The sequence below is a fragment of the Pelophylax lessonae genome, assembly GCF_965119305.1.
Source record: "Pelophylax lessonae genome assembly, chromosome: 2".
Lineage (NCBI taxonomy): Eukaryota > Metazoa > Chordata > Amphibia > Anura > Ranidae > Pelophylax > Pelophylax lessonae.
Window position 1 is genome coordinate 673,846,469 of NC_138769.1, and position 25,546 is coordinate 673,872,014.

General features: G+C 41.1%; 1 protein-coding gene across 1 annotated transcript in view; it reads right to left on the reverse strand.

Moving 5' to 3' along the window:
- The window catches only part of ARHGAP42 (Rho GTPase activating protein 42), a 531,819-nt gene that overhangs the window by 354,970 nt on the left and 151,303 nt on the right, over positions 1 to 25,546 (reverse strand). Inside the window, exon 2 of the mRNA XM_082244686.1 lies at positions 11,003 to 11,098. Coding sequence (XP_082100812.1) covers positions 11,003 to 11,098 — 96 coding nt within the window. The remainder of the gene's footprint in view (positions 1 to 11,002; positions 11,099 to 25,546) is intronic.

The window sequence follows — 25,546 nt, forward strand, 5'->3', positions numbered from 1 at the left end:
TGTTGGAGTCTTCTGTCAAAACAGCTTCTCTCTGCCTGACAGCATTAATGTACACTGAGCCACACATGCGCACAGATTGGCCAATTGCGGTCTGGCCAATAAGGCAGCCAAAGAATCTGAACCCAGAACGAAGGCCAGGAGAAGAAGGAGGTGCTTGTGACAGCTGAGTATGTTGTGCATATATTAGTGCATTATGGCATACAGTTCCCGGGGGCTCATTTTAATTTTTTTATTCCAGGTTTAATTCCAGCGTAAGCTCGGTCAGATGTCAGATCTCTTATGGATCCTGAAAGGATCCTTTTGTTGGCCAAGCAATGGGCACTGGTTGATCATGTGACTTCTGCAGTATTGAACTCCAAAAAAAACAAAAAATCGCTAACAGGTAGGATTTTTATGACAGAAGTGCTTCTCTTTTGCTTGAGGGTTAGAACGTCTGTCACTGGAGAGATTTCCCTTCTGGGCTTGGTGATGCAGCAAGAAATATGAAAAAATGTCTGCAAAGTGAGGGTAATTCACCTCTTAAGAGTTCCACCCGTTTTTGTGCTTATTAAAAGTCAGCAGCTACCAAAAGCCAGAGTGAAAGTGGGAGTGGGTAACTGTAAATCTAGGTACCCCGCCCCCCCCCCCAAAAAAAAAATGACACGCCAAAAGCGGATGTTACATTTTTGGGTGGAACTCTGCTTTAATCAGTAAGTCCCCATTGAAAATTACCACTTCACCACTTCTTCTGGGTACAGCTAGAACATTTTTGATTTCCCATGACTTTTTTTCTTGGAGACAGTGATCACCAGAAGAAATCAGAGAGCGTGAGTCTACGTAACGGGGATACAGACAGTAAAAAACCTAAAGAGATTCTAATGTTTCCACATTCTCTCCAAGCACTCATACAATGCTATTTTAGTCAAATATTTTGTTGAAGGGATATATTAAAAATATTTTTTGGAGTGAATGGGTAGGGGGAGACTCAGTATTGAAAAATACACCGTGGCACTATCCCCAAATAGAACTAGAAGAAGGAGGCCCCCAACACTCCCCCAATTGGAGGAAACGGCAGGAGAAGAATGGGGGATTTTAGAGTGCCTTAATTATATAAAAACATAATCAATTTATTATTCCATCAATTATTAAAAAGGCATACAGGTTATCAACATAACATATACTATCAATCCAAATCCAATACACTCATACAGCAACCTTTATGACTTTTTAATACATGATGGAATAATAAATTGATTGTGTTTCTATATATTTAGGGATCATATTATTAATTACATGTGGTATACCAGTTGTTGGGCACTCTAAAATCCCCCCGTTCTTCTCCTGCCTTTTCCTCCAATTGGGGGAGAGGTGGGGGCCTCCTTCTTCCTAATATATTAAAAATAATTTGGATAAACAGTTTATAATTATGTATTTGCATATTTTACTCAACATCAGTGGTCGCCAAACTGGGCCCACAGGCTAGATGTGATCCTTTCCTTGCCTTTATCTGGCCCCCTGGGGCACTTTTTTTCCCACTGATATGATGCATTATTCCTCATACTGAAATCAACAACGAGACACCATTTCTTCAACTGACACCAACAATGGGGCATAATTCATCCCACTGACACCAATGATGGGGCACATTTGCTTTCACTGACACCAACATTGGGGCACCATTCCTACCACTGATACCAACAATGGGGAGCTATTCCTTCCACTGACACCAATGATGGGACACCATTCTTCCTAAGCACAGGTGCTATGCAATTTTTTTTTATTCCCAATGACCATCAAGCCTGAGAAATGGTTTACTCCCACTGACACTGGGCATTTTCTTCCCTCACTGTTCAAATCCTGGTCTCTCTAAGTCTAAAGGACAGTAAGATGTCACTTTGTTATGAAAATTTGCTCTAGATATTTATCTCCATAGCTTCTCCGTGGACCATTGGTTTGTGAAACGTGCAGATAACTGTGCATCTCCCATTGAGCTACCTTCAGAGTGACTCATGACAACTATGAGTGGCATCTAGAAATGATTGACAGTCACATTTACCATCTTAGGCTCCGTTCACATATATACAAGTTAGAATGCGATTTGAACGGCATCCCATTTGCATGACTTGTGAATCAAGCCGGCTTTCTATGGAGCCAGTATAAAATAGCTGCACTTTTAAAAAGAGTCTTGTGCGTTTTTTGAGCACTGCTGTGCGGTTCAGATGCAAGTTTCAGGCTCATTGCCTTCTATGGGAATGCATCTGAATTGCACATCGGATCAGTTTTGAACGCAAATTTGAGCCGACAAAAAAAAAAAAAAAAACACGTGGGGGATCCCCCCCAATCTATACCAGGCCTTTTTGGGTTTGGTATGGATTTTAGGGGGAAACCCCCACGTAAAAATGTTTAAAAAATCAGCGCGAGGCCCCCCTTAAATCAATACCACACCCTTAGCCTTAGGTCCACTGCCCCCCCTCCCCAAAACACCTTGTCCCCATATTGATGGGGAAAAGGGCCTCTTCCCCACAATCCTACCCGGTGGCTGTTGGGGTCTGTGGGCAGGGGGGTTCTCGGAATCTGGAAGCTCCCTTTAACATGCTTAACATGGGGCTTTGCTGCATCAGTGATGTCGCCGGGTGGCCCAGCCCATCAGCTATTTAGGAACTTTCACATGGCGGAGCAGGCAGACGGTGGGAGCCTTCGGCGCAATCAGACCTTCTTTTTTTTTAACATTTTTTGGGTCAGTGGTGGTGGTGAGCAGTGTGATTAAAAATGGATCTACATTGAGGGACATTGTTTTTTTATTTTTAATAAAGGAATTGTCAAACACTGTCTCTGGTTTTATTTCTTTTTGACACCTTTTTGTCTGAATGTATAGGGGTACAACATACCCCATATTCATTCACATAGAGGAGGGAGTAGGATCTGTTAAAGGGGGCTTCCAGATTCCAATAAGCCCCCTGCCCACAGACCCACATAACTACCGGCCAAATTGTGGGGAGGAGGCCCTTGTCCCCATCAACATGGGGCCAAGGTGCTTTGGTGTGGAGGGGCAGAGCCCCCCCTGCCCCAAAGAATCCCCCCATGTTAAGGGCATGCAGCCTGGTATGGTTTAGGAGGGAGGGTGCTTGCTCGTCCCCCCTTTCCTGGCCTGCCGGGCTGCATACTCGTATAAGGGTCTGGTATGGATTTTGGGGAGGGGGGGGGGTGAAGGGACCTCTCTCCAATTTTTTTTTTATTTCGGCATGGTTTCCCCTCAAAATTCATACCAAAGCTAACACGATCCGTAATGAATTTGGGGGGGGGGGGGGGGGCCCATGCCATTTAAAAAAAATGTTGGTGTGGGGTTCCCCTAAAATCCATACCAGACCTGAACAGGCCTGGTATGGATTGGGGGGGGGACTCCCACAATGTTTTTTTTATGTTTTTTTATTTTGCTGGCAATGGTTTATTTTTTCTACATTAAAGTGGAGTTCCACTCTATTATTTAAGATACAATAAATCAAATGCACATCCCCTTTATATTGTAAAATGGTAACATTTTTTTTCTTCTAATTACCTTTATTTAGGAATCTCCTGGAGCACTTCCAGCTCCGTCCGCCCAGGCGATTACGTCATTAGGCACTTCCCATGGACACGATGGAATATTGGCGTCATGTATCCCAGCAGTCCATGGGAGTAACTTAATGTCGAAATCTCGTGCTGTTTCCTGAACGGAAATGACGTGAACGGGAGGAGTTGCTATGGCAACATGTCAGGAGGAAGGAACCTCACATGGTGGCATTACCACGCAGGCGCGAGATCGGGAGGTGCATGCTGGGTAGCCAGCTGCACCTAATCTCGGAAAGAGATACAGGAGGGCTTCAGATGCCCACAGTGGACATGGACCCTGCCAGCTTCCGAGATCAGGGTATTTATTTTTTATTTAAAAATAAATTGGAAGGACTACACTATATATACTATAGTATAATAGAGTATTTACAAGAAAATGACTTGGGGGACTGGAACTCCACTTTAAGCTGTAAGCTGATAAGTCATCCGTTAGTGACGTGACGGGCAGCTTCCCAGCCCACTCCTTAATAACCAGCTAATGTGAAAGACATCGGTGGTCGCTGTCTGCAAAAAGTCACATCTGAACAGTATTTAAAATTTGAGCTAAACTGTTGTTTAGGAAGTTCACAGTGAAAGCAGAGGGAAATTCACACCGGACATGTGTGAACCTAGCCTAAGTGACATAATGATAGGCATGAGCAATTTTGTCCTAATCATATTCGATGGGTGGATATGGCGGTAGCATAAAACCCTGCATTACAAAAATAGCACATGTATTTTTATACTAAACTTGGATTGTGTGAATTTTTTTACATAGCATAAGGTTGAAGTTTTAAAAAGGATGAAATAAATTATATATATATATATATATATATATATATATATATATATATATATATATATATTATGTGATTTATTTGTAGAATATCTGAAAAGTTCCTTTTTTTTTAATTTATTTCCATATAATTTGGAATGTTGGTACGGTAGAATATTCTTTAATAATAATATGCCATATGAAATATTCTGTTTGATGTACTTTGCAATGTATTGAATAAAAAAATCAAATTAAGCTTCCAAAACTTTGCAATAAAACTTCATATACCTATTATGGGACCCAGTGCAACACACAGATCTAAAAACATGGAATTTAACACAAGTGGATGAGAAAAAAGCTTCCAGCATGGGAATGGGCGGTGTTGAGAAAAATCTGTAGAGTGCTGCGTGAAATTAGACTATAGAGAATAAGAACTCGAGAAGAAATATGCAGAACCAGACAATGTAAAATATAAAAGAATACCAAGTTGAGATGGGTTGAGTTGACGGGGCGCACAGGAGAAAAAAGGAGAGAGGTGTGAAGAAAATTTGTAAAGGAAAACCAGAAGGCAGAAGAGGTGTCAATAGGCTTAAAAAAAAAAGATACAGTATATAGAAGATGTTGAATGAAAGGGGTTGTAAAGTCTTAAGGTTTTTCACCTTAATGCATTCTTTGCATTAAGATGAAAAACCTTCTGTACTATAGCTCTCCCCAGACCCCCCTTTTTCTTGTAGAGAAAACGAAAAGAGGACGCACCAACCTTGCGCATTACCCAAGTGGATAGAAGAAATAAACCTACAAACAAGCCAGTCATAAAAGCATTTCAAAGTCCACAATGGACACAAAGCAAGCAGGTCACCGGGACCATGTCCAGCATGCCGGGGGACCTTCCAGATGGCTGACGTGTTTCGAGGTGAGATCCCCTCTTCCTCAGAGGATCGGTTCTGGGACCCCAGAAGAAGAGGATTGGGGGCTGCTCTGTGCAAAACCATTGCATAGAGCACGTAAGTATAGGCATGTTTGTTTGTTTTTTGCTTTTTTCTAATCAAATGTTTACAACCATTTTAAATTTGAAACAGCTGGGTCATAGATACACATACCTCAAGAGATAAATGTTCTATATGGGATGTGGCACAATAAAGCAACATAGACAACAACTCACCCTAGCTTCACCGCCTCTGAGAAGATAAAGAGCTAAGTGTCGGTGCTCAGACTGAACGTCCAAACCAAATGTTACATGAATAAAGCCGGCACACAAAAAGGCTTCTTCCAAGTAAAATTCTTTATTTCAGCATGGACAGTGTTGACGACATAAAAAATTCTGACGCGTTTTGGCTTTACGCCTCCCTCATAGCTATGAGGAAGGCGTAAAGCCGAAACGCGTCAGCCTTTGTCATGTCGTCACTGCTATCCATGCTGAAATAAAGAATTTTACTTAGGGTTCTTTCACACGGAGCGGACCGCATTGCGATCCGCTCCAGCACTTTTTTTTTTTACGGAGCGGATGACACTTGTGTCATCCGCTCCGTATGTCCGCATTTCATCCCATTCGTTTGCGGATGATATACGGACATAATGTAAGTCTATGGGCATTGCGGATGCCACCGCTGACATCCGATTTTGCTTCCTTTCCGTTTTTTGAACGAAGGAAAAATAGGGTTCTGTTCCATTCCAAAAAACGGAACAGAACTGAAAGGAAGAAAATCGGATGTCAGCGGATGGTATTCCGCTGACATCCGCAATGCCATAGACTTACATTATGTCCGTAAATCATCCGCAAAAAATAGGATGATTTGCGGACATTCGGAACGCCCGTGTGAAAGGGCCCTTAGAAGAAGCCTTTTTGTGTGCCGGCTTTATTCATATAACAATAAACAAATGGTAACATGCGATAACAAGCTTTTTTATTATCTAACCCTGGTTCTCAACCAGGGGCCATAAAGGTCCACAGGTGAAAAACATGGAACAGGGGAGCCACAACATGAGCTAAGGAGGCAATATACAATTAAAGTGTATGATACTGCAAAATATTGTCTTGCTCGATCTGTATCAAACTACAGAGCAATGCATAAGACCAAGCAAGTTTACAGCAAGGCTAACAATATTTTTAGGTAAACAACAGTGCAATTTCCAAAATGTCACAACAACTTTTGACAAAGGTAAAAAGATTATTTTATGGCATTTCCCACATCATACAGTTGAGTAGGTTAATTGTTAACATATATAGGGAAACATTCCAAACAGAAGTGATCTTCACTTATCTCTTAGTGGCATGGACTAGACATAATAAAAATATGATTCTGTTCACCATGCTCAAGGGTCACATTATTCAACTAATATATTATATTAACCACTTCAGCTCCGGAAGGTTTTACCCCCTTAATGACCAGGCCATTTTTAGCGATTTGACACTGCGTTACTTTTACTAACAATTGCGCAGTCATGCAATGCTGTACCGAAATACAATTGATGTCTTTTTTTTCCCCACAAATAAATGTTGGGGACTTGAACATTTGTTCATTATAATGCGGTTATTGTTATTCTAGACGTTATATTTTTAAGGTTGTTGGATTGGGGGGGGGGGGGTGGTCCTGCCCTCCTTCCTGTGGCCCAGTGTGCTTCCAGAGGGGGGTCCGGGGGGGCGGAGTCATTACTCTGTCCCTTCAAGAGTTGGTCGTATTACACCACGCAATGTTTACGGTAATGGTGACTCTTAATATGTAATTATGTCCATATAAGATGCGCAGTTCTGTGATATCCGATATACGCTGTAGAATGTATTATACACCTGAAAGTACTTAAGTTTTCATACCTTTTTGTATTATTGTTTTTCTTTTGTGAAAATTCTCAATAAAAACTATTAAAAAAAAAATCTATTTTTTTTTTATCAGTTTAGGTAAATTTGTATCCTGCTACATATTTTTGGTAAAAAAAATCCCAAAAAGCGTATTTATTTGGTTTGCGCAAAAGTTATAGAATTTACAAACTATAGGATAGATTTGTGGACTTTTTATTTATTTATTCATTTATTTTTTATTAGTAATGACGGCAATCAGCAATTTTTAGTGGGACTGCGACATTGCGGCGGACAGATCGGACCCCTAACTGACATTTTTTGACACTTTTTGGGGACCAGTGACATTAATACAGTAATCAGTGCTAAATAATATGCACTTTTACTGTATAAATGACACTGGCAGGGAAAGGGTTAATACTGGGGGTGATCAAGGGGTTAAATGTAAGCCTAAATGTGCTTACTAACTGTGGGGGGTTCTGTGACAGGCACACAGAGATCAGTGTTTCAGCTTAGCTGAGAAACACAATCTCACTGTGCCTGTCTGACAGGAGAGCCGCCTGCTTTGTTTACATAGGCAGATGGCTCTCCTGTCAGTTTCCCTGAAGATTGCGGGAGGCCGGCGGCGAATGCACCCGCTCCTCCTGCGGCCTGGTTCCCGCTGTGTTTAATCCCACCGGCAGGAGTGCGGTTCCAGCGGCAAGACTGCGTGCGCAGCCGAGCCGTCCTGCCGCAGTAAATCTACGTGGGGCAGTCGGGAAATGGTTAAAAGCAACATTGTTTATACAATTGTGTATTGTAAACTGCATTACTGAAATTATTTTAAATAAAAACATACTTTATATTCCATTTACAAGCTACGTTTGTAAGTGACAACCTTTTCCACTAGTAATGTCATAGTGGACCGGTAGCACAGCAATTATACAAGTGCTGAGGCATTTATCTTTTTGTTTTGTTCTTTTTTTTCTCCTTTCATTAAACACTAGTGATGTGTCTTTGCCTACACATTTAGGCACTTAAAAGTTTTTTCTAGCTCATTAAGTTGGAAGGAACAGGTTGCATCAGTAAAAATAAGTCAGCTGCTACTGGGCAAAGATTAGTGTTCCAGCTCTGATCTAGTATGGGCTACAGAATTAGCATTATATAGGGAGGAGGTGAGCAATGGCACATAATCTCAATCCCAAAATCCCATAATTTGAATATTATCTGCTCTACCACAGCAGTAAAATAAATAGCTCCCAGTTCTAAAACAACAATGGCCTTTTTTTTTTAACAAATTCAATAATTCAATTCAAATTATTTAAAGCTGAACTAAAGATTTACTTTTGCATTGGGTCTCCCTCCATACTGCAAGGCTTAACCACTTAAGCCCCGGAAGATTTTACCCCCTTCCTGACCAGGGCCTATTTTGCGATTCGGCACTGCGTGACTTTAACTGACAATTGCACGGTTGTGCAACGCTGTACCTAAACGAATTTGACGTCCTTTTTTTCTCATAAACAGAGCTTTCTTTTGGTGGTATTTGATCACCTGTGCAATTTTTTGATCATGTGCTATAAACAAAAAAGGAGCGACAATTTTGCAAAAATAACAATATTTTTCACATTTTTTTATATGAAATTCCAAAAAAAATGTAAAAATCAACATTTTTTAACAATTTAGGCCAATTTGTTTTATGCTACATATGTTTGGTAAAAAAAAATTGCAAAAAGCATATTTTGATTGGTTTGCGCAAAAGTTATTGCGTTTACTAACTAAGGGAAAGATTTGTGTCATTTTTGTTGTTTTTTTTTAACGAGTAATGGCGGCGATCTGCGATTTTTTTTTTGCGGGACTGCGACATTGCGGCGGACAGATCGGACCCTTGACTGACATTTTTGACACTTTTGGGGTTACCAGTGACATTACTGCAGTAATCAGTGCTATACATATGCACTGTTGCTATAAAAATGACACTGGCAGTGAAAGGGTTAACTTTATTGGAGAGGGAGGGGTTAAGTTTGTCCCTAGGGGCGTGTTTCTAACTGTGATTGGCTGTGGCTACTAGTGTAAGAACAGAGATCAATGGTCCTATATAGCAGAACCGTTTGATCTCCATTCTTACACAGGGGAGACTGACAGGCGGCTTTGTTTATATTAGCCGCCTGCCTTTCTTCCGGTGTAACGGAAGATCGCGAGTGCCCGGCAGACATCGGGTCCGCCGGGCACACGCGCAGGGGGGTCCGTGACCGTGCGGGAGTGCGCCTCCGGCGGCGCACGCTCGCTCCCTAGACCCTCACAGGCTAGCGACGTAGCCCTACGTCGCTTTGCCTGTGAGGGGCTGACGTAAATCGTCGTCTGGCAGTCGGCAAGCGGTTAAACTATTAGTAAACCCAGGAGCCTGCGTTCCCTATATCTGGTCTCTCACAGTACACAGAACAGGGCAATTCAATTATTTTAGTAAACTTAAACTGCTAAATACATTTTCTTATCAGCAGTATATAGCAGATTTGTGACTTCTATAATTTCCTGGTAAAGCTTGTAGGAGGAGTTTTCATACTGAACTGAGCTGTCCTATCAGGATCCAGGACCCCTGATCTTCTGTCTGGACAGTGCTGATTGGCCCTATGCTGATCACATGCACTCTCCCAAGAAAAAAAAAAAAACTTTCTAGCAATACACACCAAACTGAGCATGTGCAGCCTGACTCCAAAGGCTCTGTCTTATCCAGATATGTTCTGGAGTCAGTGGAAGAAGGGGAGGATCAGAGAAGACAGGATCAAACAGCCTTTTTACACAATGCAGAGGATTAACCCCTATGAATCCACAGTGAGTAAAACAAGCATGCTTTATTGCATATACAGATTGATTTTACTGTTGTGGGTTTAGTAACACTTTAACTTTTCGCTTTGCCTAGGGTATTATGAACAAGATGACCTACTTACCTTATTCTTCACTTCCCCAGCAGCACTTGCCTCTACTGTTAATTGTGGTGGGTTTTGGGCAGGCCCTCTGCCAGCTACCATACAATGCAGGGACTGTTAATTCTGCATTGTACGAGATGATGTCACAGATTGTTAGTCCTGCACTGTATGAGATGATGTCAGGGACTGTTGGTTCTGCATTGTACTAGATGATGTCATAGACTGTTGGCCCTGTATTGTACTAGATGATGTCATGGAATGTTGGTCCTGCACTGTATGAGATGATGTCAGGGACTGTTGGTTCTGCATTGTACTAGATGATGTCAGGGACTGTTGAACCTGCATTATACTAGATGATGTCACGGACTGTTGGTCCTTCACTGTACAAGATGATGTCAGAGACTGTTGGTCCTGCATTGTATGAGATGATGTCATGGACTGTTGGCCCTGTATTGTACTAGATGATGTCATGGACTGTTGGTCCTGCATTGTACGAGATGATGTCAGAGAGCTGTAACAGGTTGGGCAACAAAGGGGGAGGCTTCAGGGGACTAGTCATACAAAGAGGAGGAAGCCTGGAGGAGCAAGAAAAAGTATATCACCTTATTTATCATCTCCTGGGCAAAACGAGCAATGGGGAGGAAGACCCACTGCAAGGGTAAATCTTTCTTTATTGAGTCTGACTGTTACTTAGCATGGGATTGAGTCGCACTGCTGCAGAGAGAAAATAAAAAATGATTTTCCAATCAGGAAAACACGAAGATGTAATTGTGTCTAAAGCCTGATTTTCAGGTTTTCCAAAGTTTTCACTGCTGCTCTCTAGGGATTGCTTTAAAGCTGTGACATGACAGAGCAATAAAGAACTTACAAAAGCCTCTATGCACAGGTATATTTAGATGATATAGCATAGGGAATGGCATGCACCACTTTAACAAACTGTTGGAAAAATGAAAGATATCTTACCAATGTTAATTTCATCGTCTGTCTCTGCATCTCCAATGCATTCAAATTGGAAGTCTTGCAGGGAATGTGAGAATTTCTGAACGGCCATTGATAGATCTAGGACACAAAGACAAAAGAGCACAACGATAAGACTACAGCACTAGTAAGCTAAAAGCTAATTTAAAAACATTTATGTCACATTTGTGCATTTGTCAAAGTGGAACTATAGGCAAAAAAAGTTGTTTTTTTTTTTAATTACATTTTGGAGAGCAAAGTATTCTAATCCACCTCCACTCTATCCAAAACTGAAAAAAAAAGTAATTTAAAGTATAACTGAAGGCAGAATTTTGTTTTTTTAGTCTTGTTTTAATATATTTTTATTAATTATGTTCCGAACACAGAAAAAAAATCAAAAACAATACATTACATGGCATATCATTACATTACAAGTCAATACCCAACATATATATGGCCAAAATATGGTGTTCCCAATGTATACATATTATATCACTTTTCACGTACCCTGAAAATGATTAACTCCCTTCTCCTGCCTGATCAATTTAAAAAGAGACTACCCCCCCCCCCCCACGCCTCAAACCCTGAATTTGTGAATTCGAATAAAATGCATAAATATATTTATTAGTGATTAAGAGGTGTATCCCCAATACTACACCATTCTACCAACTAACCTGTAACTTAATGTGAGACAGAAAAAAAAAAAATAATAATTTTGGATAGAGCAAGGTATTCTAATCCACCTCCACTCTATCCAAACCTGAAAAAAAAAGTTTTGCCTTCACTTATACTTTAAAGTATTTTAAAGTATAACTGAAGGCAAAATGTTTTATCTAGTTTTGGATGGAATGGAGAGGATTTAGAACCTTTGTCAGTTTTTATTGCTGTCTGTGCCCCCATTAAGGAGATTCATCCTCTCTATTGTCCTGTTTACCATTATCATTGAAAACCAAAGTAAATGAAATGCCCGAATTTTAGGTTGTCCCCAGAAAAGTAATACAGTAAACCCCCGTTATATCAGTTTTTGCGGTCCCGGTATATTGCGTTTTTTTTCTGTAAGACCTTTTAATATTATTTTACTAATTAAATCATTGTTAATTAAATATTTTTGTGTTTTCCATTGCTCTTGCTCTGTCTCTCAGTATCTTTTATGTGTTTAGATGAGTTTATATTGTTTTAAAAGTGTTTTTAAAGACCTTAAAATGCTTTTAAAAGTAAAGTGAAAGTTATAAAAACATGCCTAGAGTTTATTTAACCTTCTTAGCGGTATTCCCGAGTGTGGCTCGGGATTACATTTCAGAGCCAAAAGCGGTAACTCCGAGCCACACTCAGGGTACTGCCAGAAGCATCGCTGGATCCTGTAAAAGAGGTTACTTACCTTGTCACCGGGATCCAGCGATGTATGCGCACGGTATGCGGCGGCGGATCTTCCTCCCGATCCTCTCCGTGCCCCGGATTCCGTCTCCTGCGACGTGACGTTCGCAGAGGGGGGGAACCGGCGGCAAATTCAAATGCAAAACACACCAAACACACTGATACTATTCAAAATAAAATAAATTCACATTACATTGCCCCCCAGTGCCCTTTCCTGCAGTTTTACTGTACTTTTTATGTGTGTATATATATATATATATATATATATATATATATATATACATATAATATATATATATATATACATATAATATATATATATATATATATATATATATATATATATACATACTTTAACTTATTTATAGTTTTTTATTATATTAAAATATTTTAATTGTGTTTCAAACTTTATCATACCCGAGATGTTATAAAGAAGAACGCACAGTAAAAACAAAAAAATATGTAAATAGTTGGTTTGGGCTGCTCATTCTCAAGAATTACATGCAAAATAATGGTACCACTTTCAGCACCTAAAATCCTAAAGAATCATACCGACAGGGAGGTTAAATAGGGTCTTTTGCGGATTTTCACTTTTCGTGGGTGGGTCCGGAACGTAACCCCAGCGATGGAGGGAGGGTTTACTGTAGAGGGGAAATCTTCCAAAGTAGGCATTAGTTCTGATGACCTGGGGTCCCCAAAAAATTTCCTTAATTTGCAGGGATTTCCTCTCACTTCCTGTTTGGCTATGGGACAGGAAGTGAAGGGAAATTTCTGCAATGGGACACATATGGTGAAAAAAAAATCTGACAGGGGTTATACCCGTCCCTTACTCTATTTACTTTAAGGAACTGTGCACTGACACAATCTCAGAGAATGTTCTGTGGGCACCAATGGTTTTTTTTTTTTTTCGTTTTTAATCTTGGGTATGCTTACCATGAGGCTCAGGTTATGGTGAGATGAGTCAAAAGCCTGGTGGTATTGTCAAAAATCCCAGACCGGAGCTATATCAAGTCCCAACTCTTAAACTCCCAACTTTAATTTTGCCCTGACATACAGTTTAACTGACAAGTAGAACAGTAGCCTAAAGCTTTCACTGTAAATGCTAAGGGATTATAAGTATAGAGTTCACTCTGGGCATCCAGTAAAAGTAAAAGGATCTTGAAGGACACAACAAAATAAGGCACAATAAGTTGAATGAAAGGGAAAAGCACAAAACTGGAGAGCATCGACATTGAAGGTTTTTTCCTACAATTTATGACACAACATGACGGCAGTGTATAAATAAGGGTCAATAATAGTAATTGCCATCCATCTAAATTTAGACTGCAATTCTGATCAAATTCAGAGGAAGAATTATCATCCATTTATGAGAAAATGTCTCCCAGCGATGAGGTGTCATTTTTCTTCTTGGGCTTTATTAAAGGTCACTTTCCCCTCAAAGCTTTCTCCAGCCATCTGAGACCCGCTGCGTTAAATTGTCATTGATTAAAATAATTAAATACTGAAATAACACACTGGAAATGGCATTCATAAGACTTCCCACTAAATTAAGGAGTAGCTGAGAAGGACAGCAACTCCGATCTGTACTGGGAAATGAATTAGCGCTAATAAAAAAAGGAAGCAGAAGGGGAAAATGTTCACTTTGTTTTGTGTAAGAGATCAGAGTGGAAAACACATAGGTTGTGAAGTCGGTGATATACAAGAAACCTGTTTACCTTGTTAAATGTGTACAAGTTTCTTTTATCTGGTATAAAAAGATCACACCATAGCGGTAACATGGCCACAGTGTCTACAAGTAGGTTAGCAATTTTTGCCCAATTGCACTCCTTGAATGATCCTTTGCTATCTTAACTAGGTGTTCCACAGCACTGGCACTAACATGTACTGTGCCATCAGGGGAGGGCTGGCAGCCTTAGGCCTGGGGGGCAAGTCCAGTCAAGTAGCCCATTGAATCATTGAATCAGCTCACCATCCATGCCCACCTGATTTTATAATATTGATTTTATGAAGCAAGATAAACATGATGCAATGTGGTAACTCGTACTCTGCACATTCATACCGCTCCACTGCAGCTCTGCAAATATAACATTGTGTAGCGGTGACCAGCAGCTGTATACAGTGTCTGGCCCCTACAATAATCCAGCCCTGAGTGCGGCCTTTTTACCCGGCATCAGAGTGGCCCGGGGGGCAATTGCCACCCTGCCCCCCCTTCCCAGTCCTCCCCTGTGTGCCATACATTTACATTACCAGGAGGCAGTTATTGGGCATTTTAGATGTGTAAGAAATGCCTGAAATCCACCCTTTTTGCTGCTAGTGGAGACTGGCCCTTATCCCAGGTGGGTTGCATCAAGGTAGGTGGGGGGGAACGTAATAAAGAACAACTTCACTAAAGGTAAAGTATACAAGAATAGCTCCAACTTTGGAGTTGGAAGCCTACATTTGCACACTAAGAACCACGCATTACGGCGTATTGGGTGCACTAAGAAAGTTAGATATCAGAGCAAATGAATACTTATGTAAAGTCTAATTTCAGACCTTTTTTTACATTTTGGATAAAATAAGGAAAGTTAAAGCCTCTGCTAGGTTTTTATTGCTGTCTGTATCACCCATGGTGGGACATCCTGTTCCAGTGACACAATGTCAAACAGGGAGTCAGTTAGGGCCAGATTTATATTGCCTACCCAACTAGGCCAACTGTCTTGTGTCAGCACATCTAGAGCTGATAACTAGGGTTGAGCGAACACGGACTGTATTGTTCGGGATCGTACCGGACTTTTGGGTTTTCGGTACCCGGACATGGGCCCGAACATTTTACTGCATATTCGGGATACAGTCCATTGTTCGGTAGTTTTGGCGAGGTTTTAACGGCGCGGTTTCAACAGCTGCAGGGCAGCCAATCAACAAGCGTTTAACTAGTGTGTCCTTAGAAGCCATCACAGCCATGCCTACTAATGGCATGGCTGTGATTGGCCAGTGCAGCATGTAACCCAGCCTCTATATAAGCTGGAGTCACGTAGCGCCGCACGTCACACTGCCCTAACTAGTGTAGGGACAGGTTCCTGCTGCTGCTGCTGATTTGAGGGAGAGATCAGAGATTATTGTAGGGACAGGCTGGAGAGATTGCTTTCAGGGAAAGAATAGGACACAGGACAGAAGAATCTTCTTTAATCAGATCTACATCGATTTTATTGTGGGTTGGGTGGGGTGGGGGGGGGGGGGGGCAGTGCACAATCTTTTTGCCCTGACCTGAGCCCAGTGAGGAGGAGGGAGAAAAAAAAATACTTTTATCAGTCTGTTAGGTGGGTGGCGTGCAGCGGACATTTAATGCAAGCTCAGTGCATATGTGTCTGCTTAATCTGGATTTAAAAAAAAACAAAACGTTTTTTCCTTCATATTTTACTGTGACTTACAATGTTTGGACACTGCTGTTCCAATCTGCTATTCAAAAATCACCAATTTAAGGGAAAAATAATTATTTTTCATTTTTTCATTCATACTTTACTGTGACATACAGCCTTTACACACAGTGCTGTTCTAATCTGCTATTCAAAAATCACCAATTTAAAGGGAAAAAAGAATTTCCCTATCTACATTTGTTTGCAGAGCACTTGCCATGCTCTTAACAAGATTTTGCTGCCGTTTGCAGCCCTCTAACCCTTTCCATGTTTTTTTTAGAGCCATTTTAGTGCTCAAAAGTTCGGGTCACCATTGACTTCAATGGGGTTCGGGATCGGGGTCAAGTTCGGGTTAAGTCCGGGTCACGAACCCGGACTTTTTTTTCAAGTTCGGTCGGACCTGCCGAACCCGGACATCCAGGTGTTCAACTCTACTGATAACTAAAATAGCAGGATGAATTGTAGTCCTACTCTGCTAGCAGCTCAGTTATACAGTAGGTGTAGAGCCCCCATGCGCATAAACTGTAAGTACACAGTACACCACACCTTAAAACCTTCTGAGATAAGAAAAACTGACACTTTTTTTAGTACAAGGTCTGTAGGCAAGGGACACACATGGTTATGCCCTACAGACCACAAAGAATCAAGACACAAAAAATGATTCAGTGAAACCATGTGCTTTTTTCCCCACTACTTTTTCCCTTTCCTGGATATTCAATTAATAATTTAGAAGCTAAATAAAAGGATTAATGCATTAGCTTTATAAAGTATATTTTCATGGAGGTAGTGTATCATAGAGTATTGAGGAAGATGGGCTAACTTATTATCTTGGATACAGGCCCACTGCATTCAGAAAATGTTTAGAGTCAGGAAGCACTACTTATTTTGAAACCACAGCGCAAACCCAATTTTACCCCATTTTGAAACTTATTGGTTTCAAAATATGTTTACAAGTTTTCACTGATGAACAGCGGCAGCCACAAAATAGTGAACACATAGACATTTAGCACAGGTTTATTTCCTTTTCTTTTAAGGAAGGACTACTTGCCACAATGTCGTCCTCTTAACGGTAGACAATAGACTGATTAAGTATGCACTTAATACATATGTATGCCCATGCCTGGCCCACGCTCAGATTCTACAATCTCTATAAAATCTCCTTTAGCTTTACCAAAACTACATATTTGGCCAACAAAAATTTTATAGCATGCACACCAGATTTTTTTCGGCCGAAAATTCGCAGTTGGTTGTCGGAAGCATCATACTAACAAGGCTACAATCGGCAGATTGGACGTTGGCCGATAATTTATGGCCAGCAATCTGTGCGTGTGTACGGGGCGATAGATAGATAGATAGATAGATAGATAGATAGATAGATAGATAGATAGATAGATAGATAGATAGATAGATAGATAGATAGATAGATAGATAGATAGATAGATAGATAGATAGATAGATAGATAGATAGATAGATAGATAGATAGATAGATAGATAGATAGATAGTCTTTTAAAACAATAAACTGTCTTATTCTCACTTATTCTCTGAAATAATCAATTTATTGATGAAGAAAAATCTCCCAAATCAATCCTGCAGCCAAGGCTCTGCTGTTCTATAAATCAAATCAATCAAAGCTTTTATTTTACAGCCTTCATTTCGTAACAATAAAATTCCAGCTATTCCATAATTAATCTGCAAGATGCTTTCAGTGACATGGCACCATGGTGACTTCAAGCCCCCCCTAGGAGTAGACCATACTATATCCCTGCAACCTCCATCCGCGAACAATATATATCATACATGACTTGTCATAAAGATTTAAGTTTGCTACACATATTAACTTTCCAATCTTAATGTCCTTCTCTGGAGAGGGGAAAAAAGAGAGAATGCTGAAAGATTTCTCGGTGAGCCAAAGGAACATCTGGTTCAAATGATACATGATTGATTTTAACGGCTTATCTAGCAGACATTCCGCAATATATGCAGAGAATGACGCTCCGTGCCAAGAGAAGCCAGCGTGAAACTCAACCTACAAAATTACCAATAAATGGTAATTCCTTGAAACCTAAAATTGAATGCTTTCCAATGTCTGCAACACCTTTCTAACAAGACATCATGTTTTGAACACGGAGATAAACGCTGACACGTAAGTAATTTCATCCATAAAGGTGGACCAAGTCATTAAGTAAAGAAGCATTCCAATCCCAAGAGGCATTATGAATACTACATGGAAAATCTTATCAATTTTTTCCACAAAATGGTTCGTAGTATGTCTGAAGCTGAATGCTGAAGTGCCGTGCTTGTAAAGTATTGAGCAACTGACAGCACTGAAGGGACTTCAAGTGAAACCTATGCAGATAGAAATACAGAGGCTCTCTTTGGCAATCTCCTAAAAATGGTAGCTGCAGTATGGAACAAGCATGCAGATTAGAGTAAAGTCAGATCTGCATATATTTTCTGGGCTAGTGAAAGTACTGAAGCCATTGGATTTGCAAGGCAGCCAGGGATTACATAATTAAAGTTGTTGTAAACCCTTACATTTACCCAGTGAAGTGACTAGGTTCAAGTGATACACAGAGATGAAACACATCCTACATAAGTTGTTTTAGTTTATCTGCATCTTCTCTTCTCTACAGCTTTACAAAACACACTGATCAAAAGTTTTTTTTCTTTCAGCTTCTGCAGGCAGGTGACAGGGATGTGATGTCACACACTGCACAGTACAGAGAAGAGAGTTGAGTGTAAGCTGAGACCTGGGTGGAGGGGATGGACACCCCTCACCCCTTCCCCTACACAGTCTAATAGGGAAACATGCACAACTGAGGCCATCACCTTCTGTGTGCCGAAGGGGTGGGGCCATCTTTGGTGTCGGGATAACCTGTCAGAAGTGACTAAGGGGAAGTGAGAGGAAACAGAAATTACACTTAGTGCTTTGGATTGAGGCTAGTACACACTATAGAGGAAAATGCCCTGTTCCTTTTTCATTTCAGAACCATGTTAATTTACATTTTTAGAATGCTTTTCTTCCTGAAGATTCAATTGCTTATCAAATTGGTGACCCGTTTTCAGCAGAGTGGGCTAAAGTCCACTCTCTGCCGATGTCACATAAGTCGGTCCAGGCACGGCATCATCACGACCATGGAGTCGGGATCCGCCAGGTGCCTGGACCAACACCCGGCTCAGGCTCTCAGCGAGTGACTGAGAGCCTGAGCCGGCTGCTCCCTACCCCTCCACAGCCCAACGATCCAGTGAGTGAGGAGGGGGCAGGGCAGAGTGCTGCTGATTTACAGTCATCAGCTCTCTGCTCGAGGAGCTGTCAGAACTGAGTGATCAGCGGTGTTCGATCACTCAGTTCTCACTGTAGAAGCGCCGAGGGACAGATGCTGCATCCACCTAGGTAAGTATAAATGGGGAAAAAAAAGTAATCCCACACATCTCCTTTAAGGTCTGGAGACTGGCTAGGCCATTCCAAGACCTTAATGTGCTTCTTCTTGAGCCAATCCTTTTTTGCCGTGTGTTTTGGGTTATTGTCATGCTGGAATACCCATCCACGACCCATTTTCAATGCCCTGGCTGAGAAAGGAGGTTCTCTCCCAAGATTTGATGGTACATGGTGCAGTCTATCGTCCCTTTGATGCAGTGAAGTTGTCCTGTCCCATTAGCAGAAAAACACCCCCAAAGCATAATGTTTCCACCTCCATGTTTGACGGTGGTGATGGTGTTCTTGGGGTTACAGGCAGCATTCCTCCTCCTCCAAACACGGCGAGTTGAGTTGATGCCAGAGAGTTCGATTTTGGTTTTATGTGACCACAACACTTTCACCCAGTTCTCCTCTAATTCATTCAGATGTTCATTAGCAAACTATAGAAGGGCCTGTACATGTGCTTTCTTGACCAGGGGGACCTTGCGAGCGCTGCAGGATTTCAGTCCTTTATGGCGCAGTGTGGTACCAATTGTTTTCTTGGTGACTATGGTCCCAGCTGCCTTAAGATCATTGACAAAATTCTCCCATGTAGTTCTCTGCTGATTCCTCCCCATTCTCATGATCACTGAAACTCTGCGAGATGTGATCTTGCTGAGGGAGATTGACAGTTATTTTGTGTTTCTTCCATTTGAGAATAATCGCACCAACTGTTGTCACCCTCTCACCAATCTGCTTGGCGATGGTCTTGTAGCCCTTTCCAGCCTTGAGTAGGTCTTCAATCGTGTCTCTGACATCCTTGGACAGCTCTTCGGTCTTGGCCATGGTAGAGAGATTGGAATTTGATTGACTGATTGCTTCTGTGGACAGGTGTCTTTTAGACAGGTAACAAGCTGAGATTAGGAGCACTTCCTCTAAGAGAGTGCTCCTAATCTCAGCTCGTTACATGTACAGAAGACACCTGGGAGCCAAAAATCTTGCTGATTAATAGGGGATCAAATACTTATTTCACTCATTAAAATGCAAATTAATTTAAGACTTTTTCTGGATATTTTTGTTGTTATTCTGTCTCTCACTGTTAAAATAAATCTACAGTTAAAATTATAGACTGATCATTTCTTTGTCAGTGGGTAAATGTACAAAATCAGCAGGGGATCAAATACTTTTTTCCCTCACTGTAAATTTCTGCAACTGCTTCAGAGTTGTTGTAGGCCTCTTGGTAGCCTCTCTGCTCAGCTTCCTCCTGGCTCTTTCATCCAGTTTGGAGCAATGTGCTGATCCAGGAAGGGTCTATGTTGTACCAAATACCTTCCACTTCCTAATAATAGACTTCACTGTGCTTCAAGGCATTGATAAAGCCTTTGAAATGTTTTTCTCCTGACTTGTACCTGTTCACAAATTTATCCCGGATATCCCGATGACAGTGCCTTACCACCCATAGTTGATTGTTTGCTTCAGTTGTACTATGAGGGACTGGAATGCTCCAGGAATTTTTTTTTTTTTTATCAATATGACAGCTAATCAAAATGACAGCTGATTACAGTTGAAAGTCAAATGTGTAATTGAGAAGGTGATTAGCTATACCTGATTGAGTTTACAAGTTTTTTTAGGAGGGGTTGATCCTTTTTCCACCTCAGTGATTCTGTTTTTTAATTTTTAAATTTTTCTCTGATATGTTGGTGTTATATCTTTCACTTGGATGTTATAAGTTGCACTGAGTAAACACAGCTGGATAAAACCAAAACTGTGTCTGTCTTCATTTCAGGCTGCAAAGCAACAAAAAGTGATTTTTTTTTTGTTTCTAAAGGGGCTGATTCTATTACAGTGTCTTGCGAAAGTATTCGGCCCCCTTGAACTTTGCGACCTTTTGCCACATTTCAGGCTTCAAACATAAAGATATAAAACTGTATTTTTTTGTGAAGAATCAACAAGTGGGACACAATCATGAAGTGGAACGAAATGTATTGGATATTTCAAACTTTGTTAACAAATAAAAATCTGAAAAATTGGGCGTGCAAAATTATTGAGCCCCTTTACTTTCAGTGCAGCAAACTCTCTCCAGAAGTTCAGTGAGGATCTCTGAATGATCCGATGTGGACCTAAATGACTAATGATGATAAATAGAATCCACCTGCGTGTAATCAAGTCTCCGTATAAATGCACCTGCACTGTGATAGTCTCAGAGGTCAGTTTAAAGTGCAGAGAGCATCATGAAGAACAAGGAACACACCAGGCAGGTCCGAGATACTGTTGTGGAGAAGTTTAAAACCGGATTTGGATACAAAAAGATTTCCCAAGCTTTAAACATCCCAAGGAGCACTGTACAAGCGATTATATTGAAATGGAAGGAGTATCAGACCACTGCAAATCTACGAAGACCTGGCCATCCCTCTAAACATTCAGCTCATACAAGGAGAAGACTGATCAGAGATGCAGCCAAGAGGCCCATGATCACTCTGGATGAACTGCAGAGATCTACAGCTGAGGTGGGAGACTCTGTCCATAGGACAACAATCAGTCGTATACTGCACAAATCTGGCCTTTATGGAAGAGTGGCAAGAAGAAAGCCATTTCTTAAAGATATCCATAAAAAGTGTCGTTTAAAGTTTGCCACAAGCTACCTGGGATACACACCAAACATGTGGAAGAAGGTACTCTGGTCAGATGAAACCAAAATCGAACTTTTTGGCAATAATGCAAAAAGTTATGTTTGGCGTAAAAGCAACACAGCTCATCACCCTGAACACACCATCCCCACTGTCAAACATGGTGGTGGCAGCTTCATGGTTTGGGCCTGCTTTTCTTCAGCAGGGACAGGGAAGATGGTTAAAATTGATGGGAAGATGGATGGAGCCAAATACAGGACCATTCTGGAAGAAAACCTGATGGAGTCTGCAAAAGACCTGAGACTGGGACGGAGATTTGTCTTCCAACAAGACAATGATCCAAAACATAAAGCAAAATCTACAATGGAATGGTTCACAAATAAACATATCCAGGTGTTAGAATGGCCAAGTCAAAGTCCAGACCTGAATCCAATCGAGAATCTGTGGAAAGAACTGAAAACTGCTGTTCACAAACACTCTCCATCCAACCTCACTGAGCTTGAGCTGTTTTGCAAGGAGGAATGGGCAAAAATTTCAGTCTCTCGATGTGCAAAACTGATAGAGACATACCCCAAGCGACTTACAGCTGTAATCGCAGAAGAAGGTGACGCTACAAAGTATTAACTTAAGGGGGCTGAATAATTTTGCACGCCCAATTTTTCAGTTTTTTATTTTTTAAAAAAGTTTGAAATATCCAATAAATTTAGTTCCACTTCATGATTGTGTCCCACTTGTTGTTGATTCTTCACAAAAAATTACAGTTTTATATCTTTATGTTTGAAGCCTGAAATGTGGCAAAAGGTCGAAAAGTTCAAGGGGACCGAATACTTTCGCAAAGCACTGTATATACCCACTGTACATGTTTAGGGCCTTTGCCATTAATTTATTAAAGGGTATGGTCTTTATGAGCTCCTGAATCTGGTGATATGGAACAAAGCTACCTCTATGGATTCCTGCTACTAGCAGCGCCATCTTTGGTTAATCAGAGGTCATCTTCCCCTTACTGCATTCTTATAAGCAATTGGATGGAATTCACCACTTGGATTGTGCTTGCCAAGACTCTTACTGCATCCTTATTTATTATTCTCCTATGTGAGTGTGTGTCCCGTGTTTGTGCATCTCGTTCCATCATCCAGACTGTGACCTTTTCTTGACCAATTTATCTCTTGTTAAAGTGAAAAAATAATGCAATTCAAGGCGAAAAGAGCAAATTCTGTACAAAAAAAGCCCATGGAAGCAAAGCTCAGTATTACCAGACTGCAAAGGACAGCCTTTTCCCCTGGGTTTTAGAAAAATTATAAAAATTATAAATGAAAACACAGACGCTTCTTGAAAGTTAGATGAAGAAACATAAGAAAATCTCAGGTTGGTTGTGCTCATTAGCTGCTGCAAGAACTCCCTAAGAAACAATGCTGACTAGATTAAAATAAGTAACAAATTACCAAAACTATGATTAAAATCCACACTTTCCATGAATCATCGGGTACATTATTTTGGATAAAAGTACTTCTTTCTTACCTGATTAAAACAAAACAGATATGAATAAGACTAGGCTAGAATCACATGGTCTCCAGCAACCTAGAGCATTATAGGCATTGAAAGGAGAACTCTGGGAATTATATTTTCTTGCTTGCTTACATAGGGGCAGCATGGCTCAATATACAGTGGGTACGGAAAGTATTCAGACCCCCTTAAATTTTTCACTCTTTGTTATATTGCAGCCATTTGCTAAAATCATTTAGGTTCATTCTTCTTCCTCATGAATGTACACATAGCACCCCATACTGACAGAAAAACACAGAATTGTTGACATTGTTGCAGATTTATTAAAAAAGAAAAACTGAAATATCACATGGTCCTAAGTATTCAGACCCTTTGCTCAGTATTTAGTAGAAGCCCCCTTTTGATCTAATACAGCCAGGAGTCTTTTTGGGAAAGATGCAACAAGTCTTTCACACCTGGATTTGGGGATCCTCTGCCATTCCTCCTTGCAGATCCTCTCCAGTTCTGTCAGGTTGGATGGTAAACGTTGGTGGACAGCCATTTTTAGGTCTCTCCAGAGATGCTCAATTGGGTTTAAGTCAGGGCTCTGGCTGGGCCATTCGAGAACAGTCACGGAGTTGTTGTGAAGCCACTCCTTCGTTATTTTAGCTGTGTGCTTAGGGTCATTGTCTTGCTGGAAGGTAAACCTTTGGCCCAGTCTGAGGTCTAGAGCACTCTGGAGAAGGTTTTTGTCCAGGATATCCCTGTACTTGGCCGCATTCATCTTTCCCTCGATTGCAACCAGTCGTCCTGTCCCTGCAGCTGAAAAACACCCCCACAGCATGATGCTGCCACCACCATGCTTCACTGTTGGGACTGTATTGGACAGGTGATGAGCAGTGCCTGGTTTTCTCCACACATACCGCTTAGAATTAAGGCCAAAAAGTTCTATTTTGGTCTCATCAGACCAGAGAATCTTATTTCTCACCATCTTGGAGTCCTTCGGGTGTTTTTTAGCAAACTCCATGCGGGCTTTCATGTGTCTTACACTGAGGAGAGGCTTCCGTCGGGCCACTCTGCCATAAAGCCCCGACTGGAGGAGGGCTGCAGTGATGGTTGACTTTCTACAACTTTCTCCCATCTCCTGACTGCATCTCTGGAGCTCAGCCACAGTGATCTTTGGGTTCTTCTTTACCTCTCTCACCAAGGCTCTTCTCCCCCGATAGCTCAGTTTGGCCGGACGGCCAGCTCTAGGAAGGGTTCTGGTCGTCTCAAACGTCTTCCATTTGAGGATTATGGAGGCCACTGTGCTCTTAGGAACCTTAAGTGCAGCAGAAATCTTTTTGTAACCTTGGCCAGATCTGTGCCTTGCCACAATTCTGTCTCTGAGCTCTTCAGGCAGTTCCTTTGACCTCATGATTCTCATTTGCTCTGACATGCATTGTAACTGGAAGGTCTTATATAGACAGGTGTGTGGCTTTCCTAATCAAGTCCAATCAGTATAATCAAACACAGCTGGACTCAAATGAAGGTGTAGAACCATCTCAAGGATGATCAGAAGAAATGGAAAGCACCTGAGTTAAATATATGAGTGTCACAGCAAAGGGTCTGAATACTTAGGACCATGTGATATTTCAGTTTTTCTTTTTTAATAAATCTGCAACAATGTCAACAATTCTGTGTTTTTCTGTCAGTATGGGGTGCTATGTGTACATTCATGAGGAAGAAGAATGAACTTAAATGATTTTAGCAAATGGCTGCAATATAACAAAGAGTGAAAAATTTAAGGGGGTCTGAATACTTTCCGTACCCACTGTAAGTATCTATATCTGATAATGGGAGGACCACTTGGAATGCTGTAAATCACTGCAGAATTCGGCAATACATACAGTGATAGCCAGGATCTTCCAGGTTCTGTGCTAACAGTTTTCCCTTTAGGCTCCGTTCACATACTGGTGTATCGGATCGAGGGGCAGGATCGTTGCGATTCTGCCCACAATCCCGAATCATTGCAAATCGCGGGACGTCTGTGTGCGATTTTTATGATATCTGATAATGGGAGGGCCACTTGGAATGCTGTAAATCACTGCAGAATTCAGCAATACATACAGTGATAGCCGCTATCTTCCAGGTTCTTTGCTAACAGTTTTCCCTTTAGGCCCCGTTCACATACTGGTGTATCAGATCGAGGGGCAGGATCGTTGCGATTCTGCCCACGATCCCGATTTATTGCAAATCGCGGGACGGCTGTGCGATTCCCATGACTTGCAATG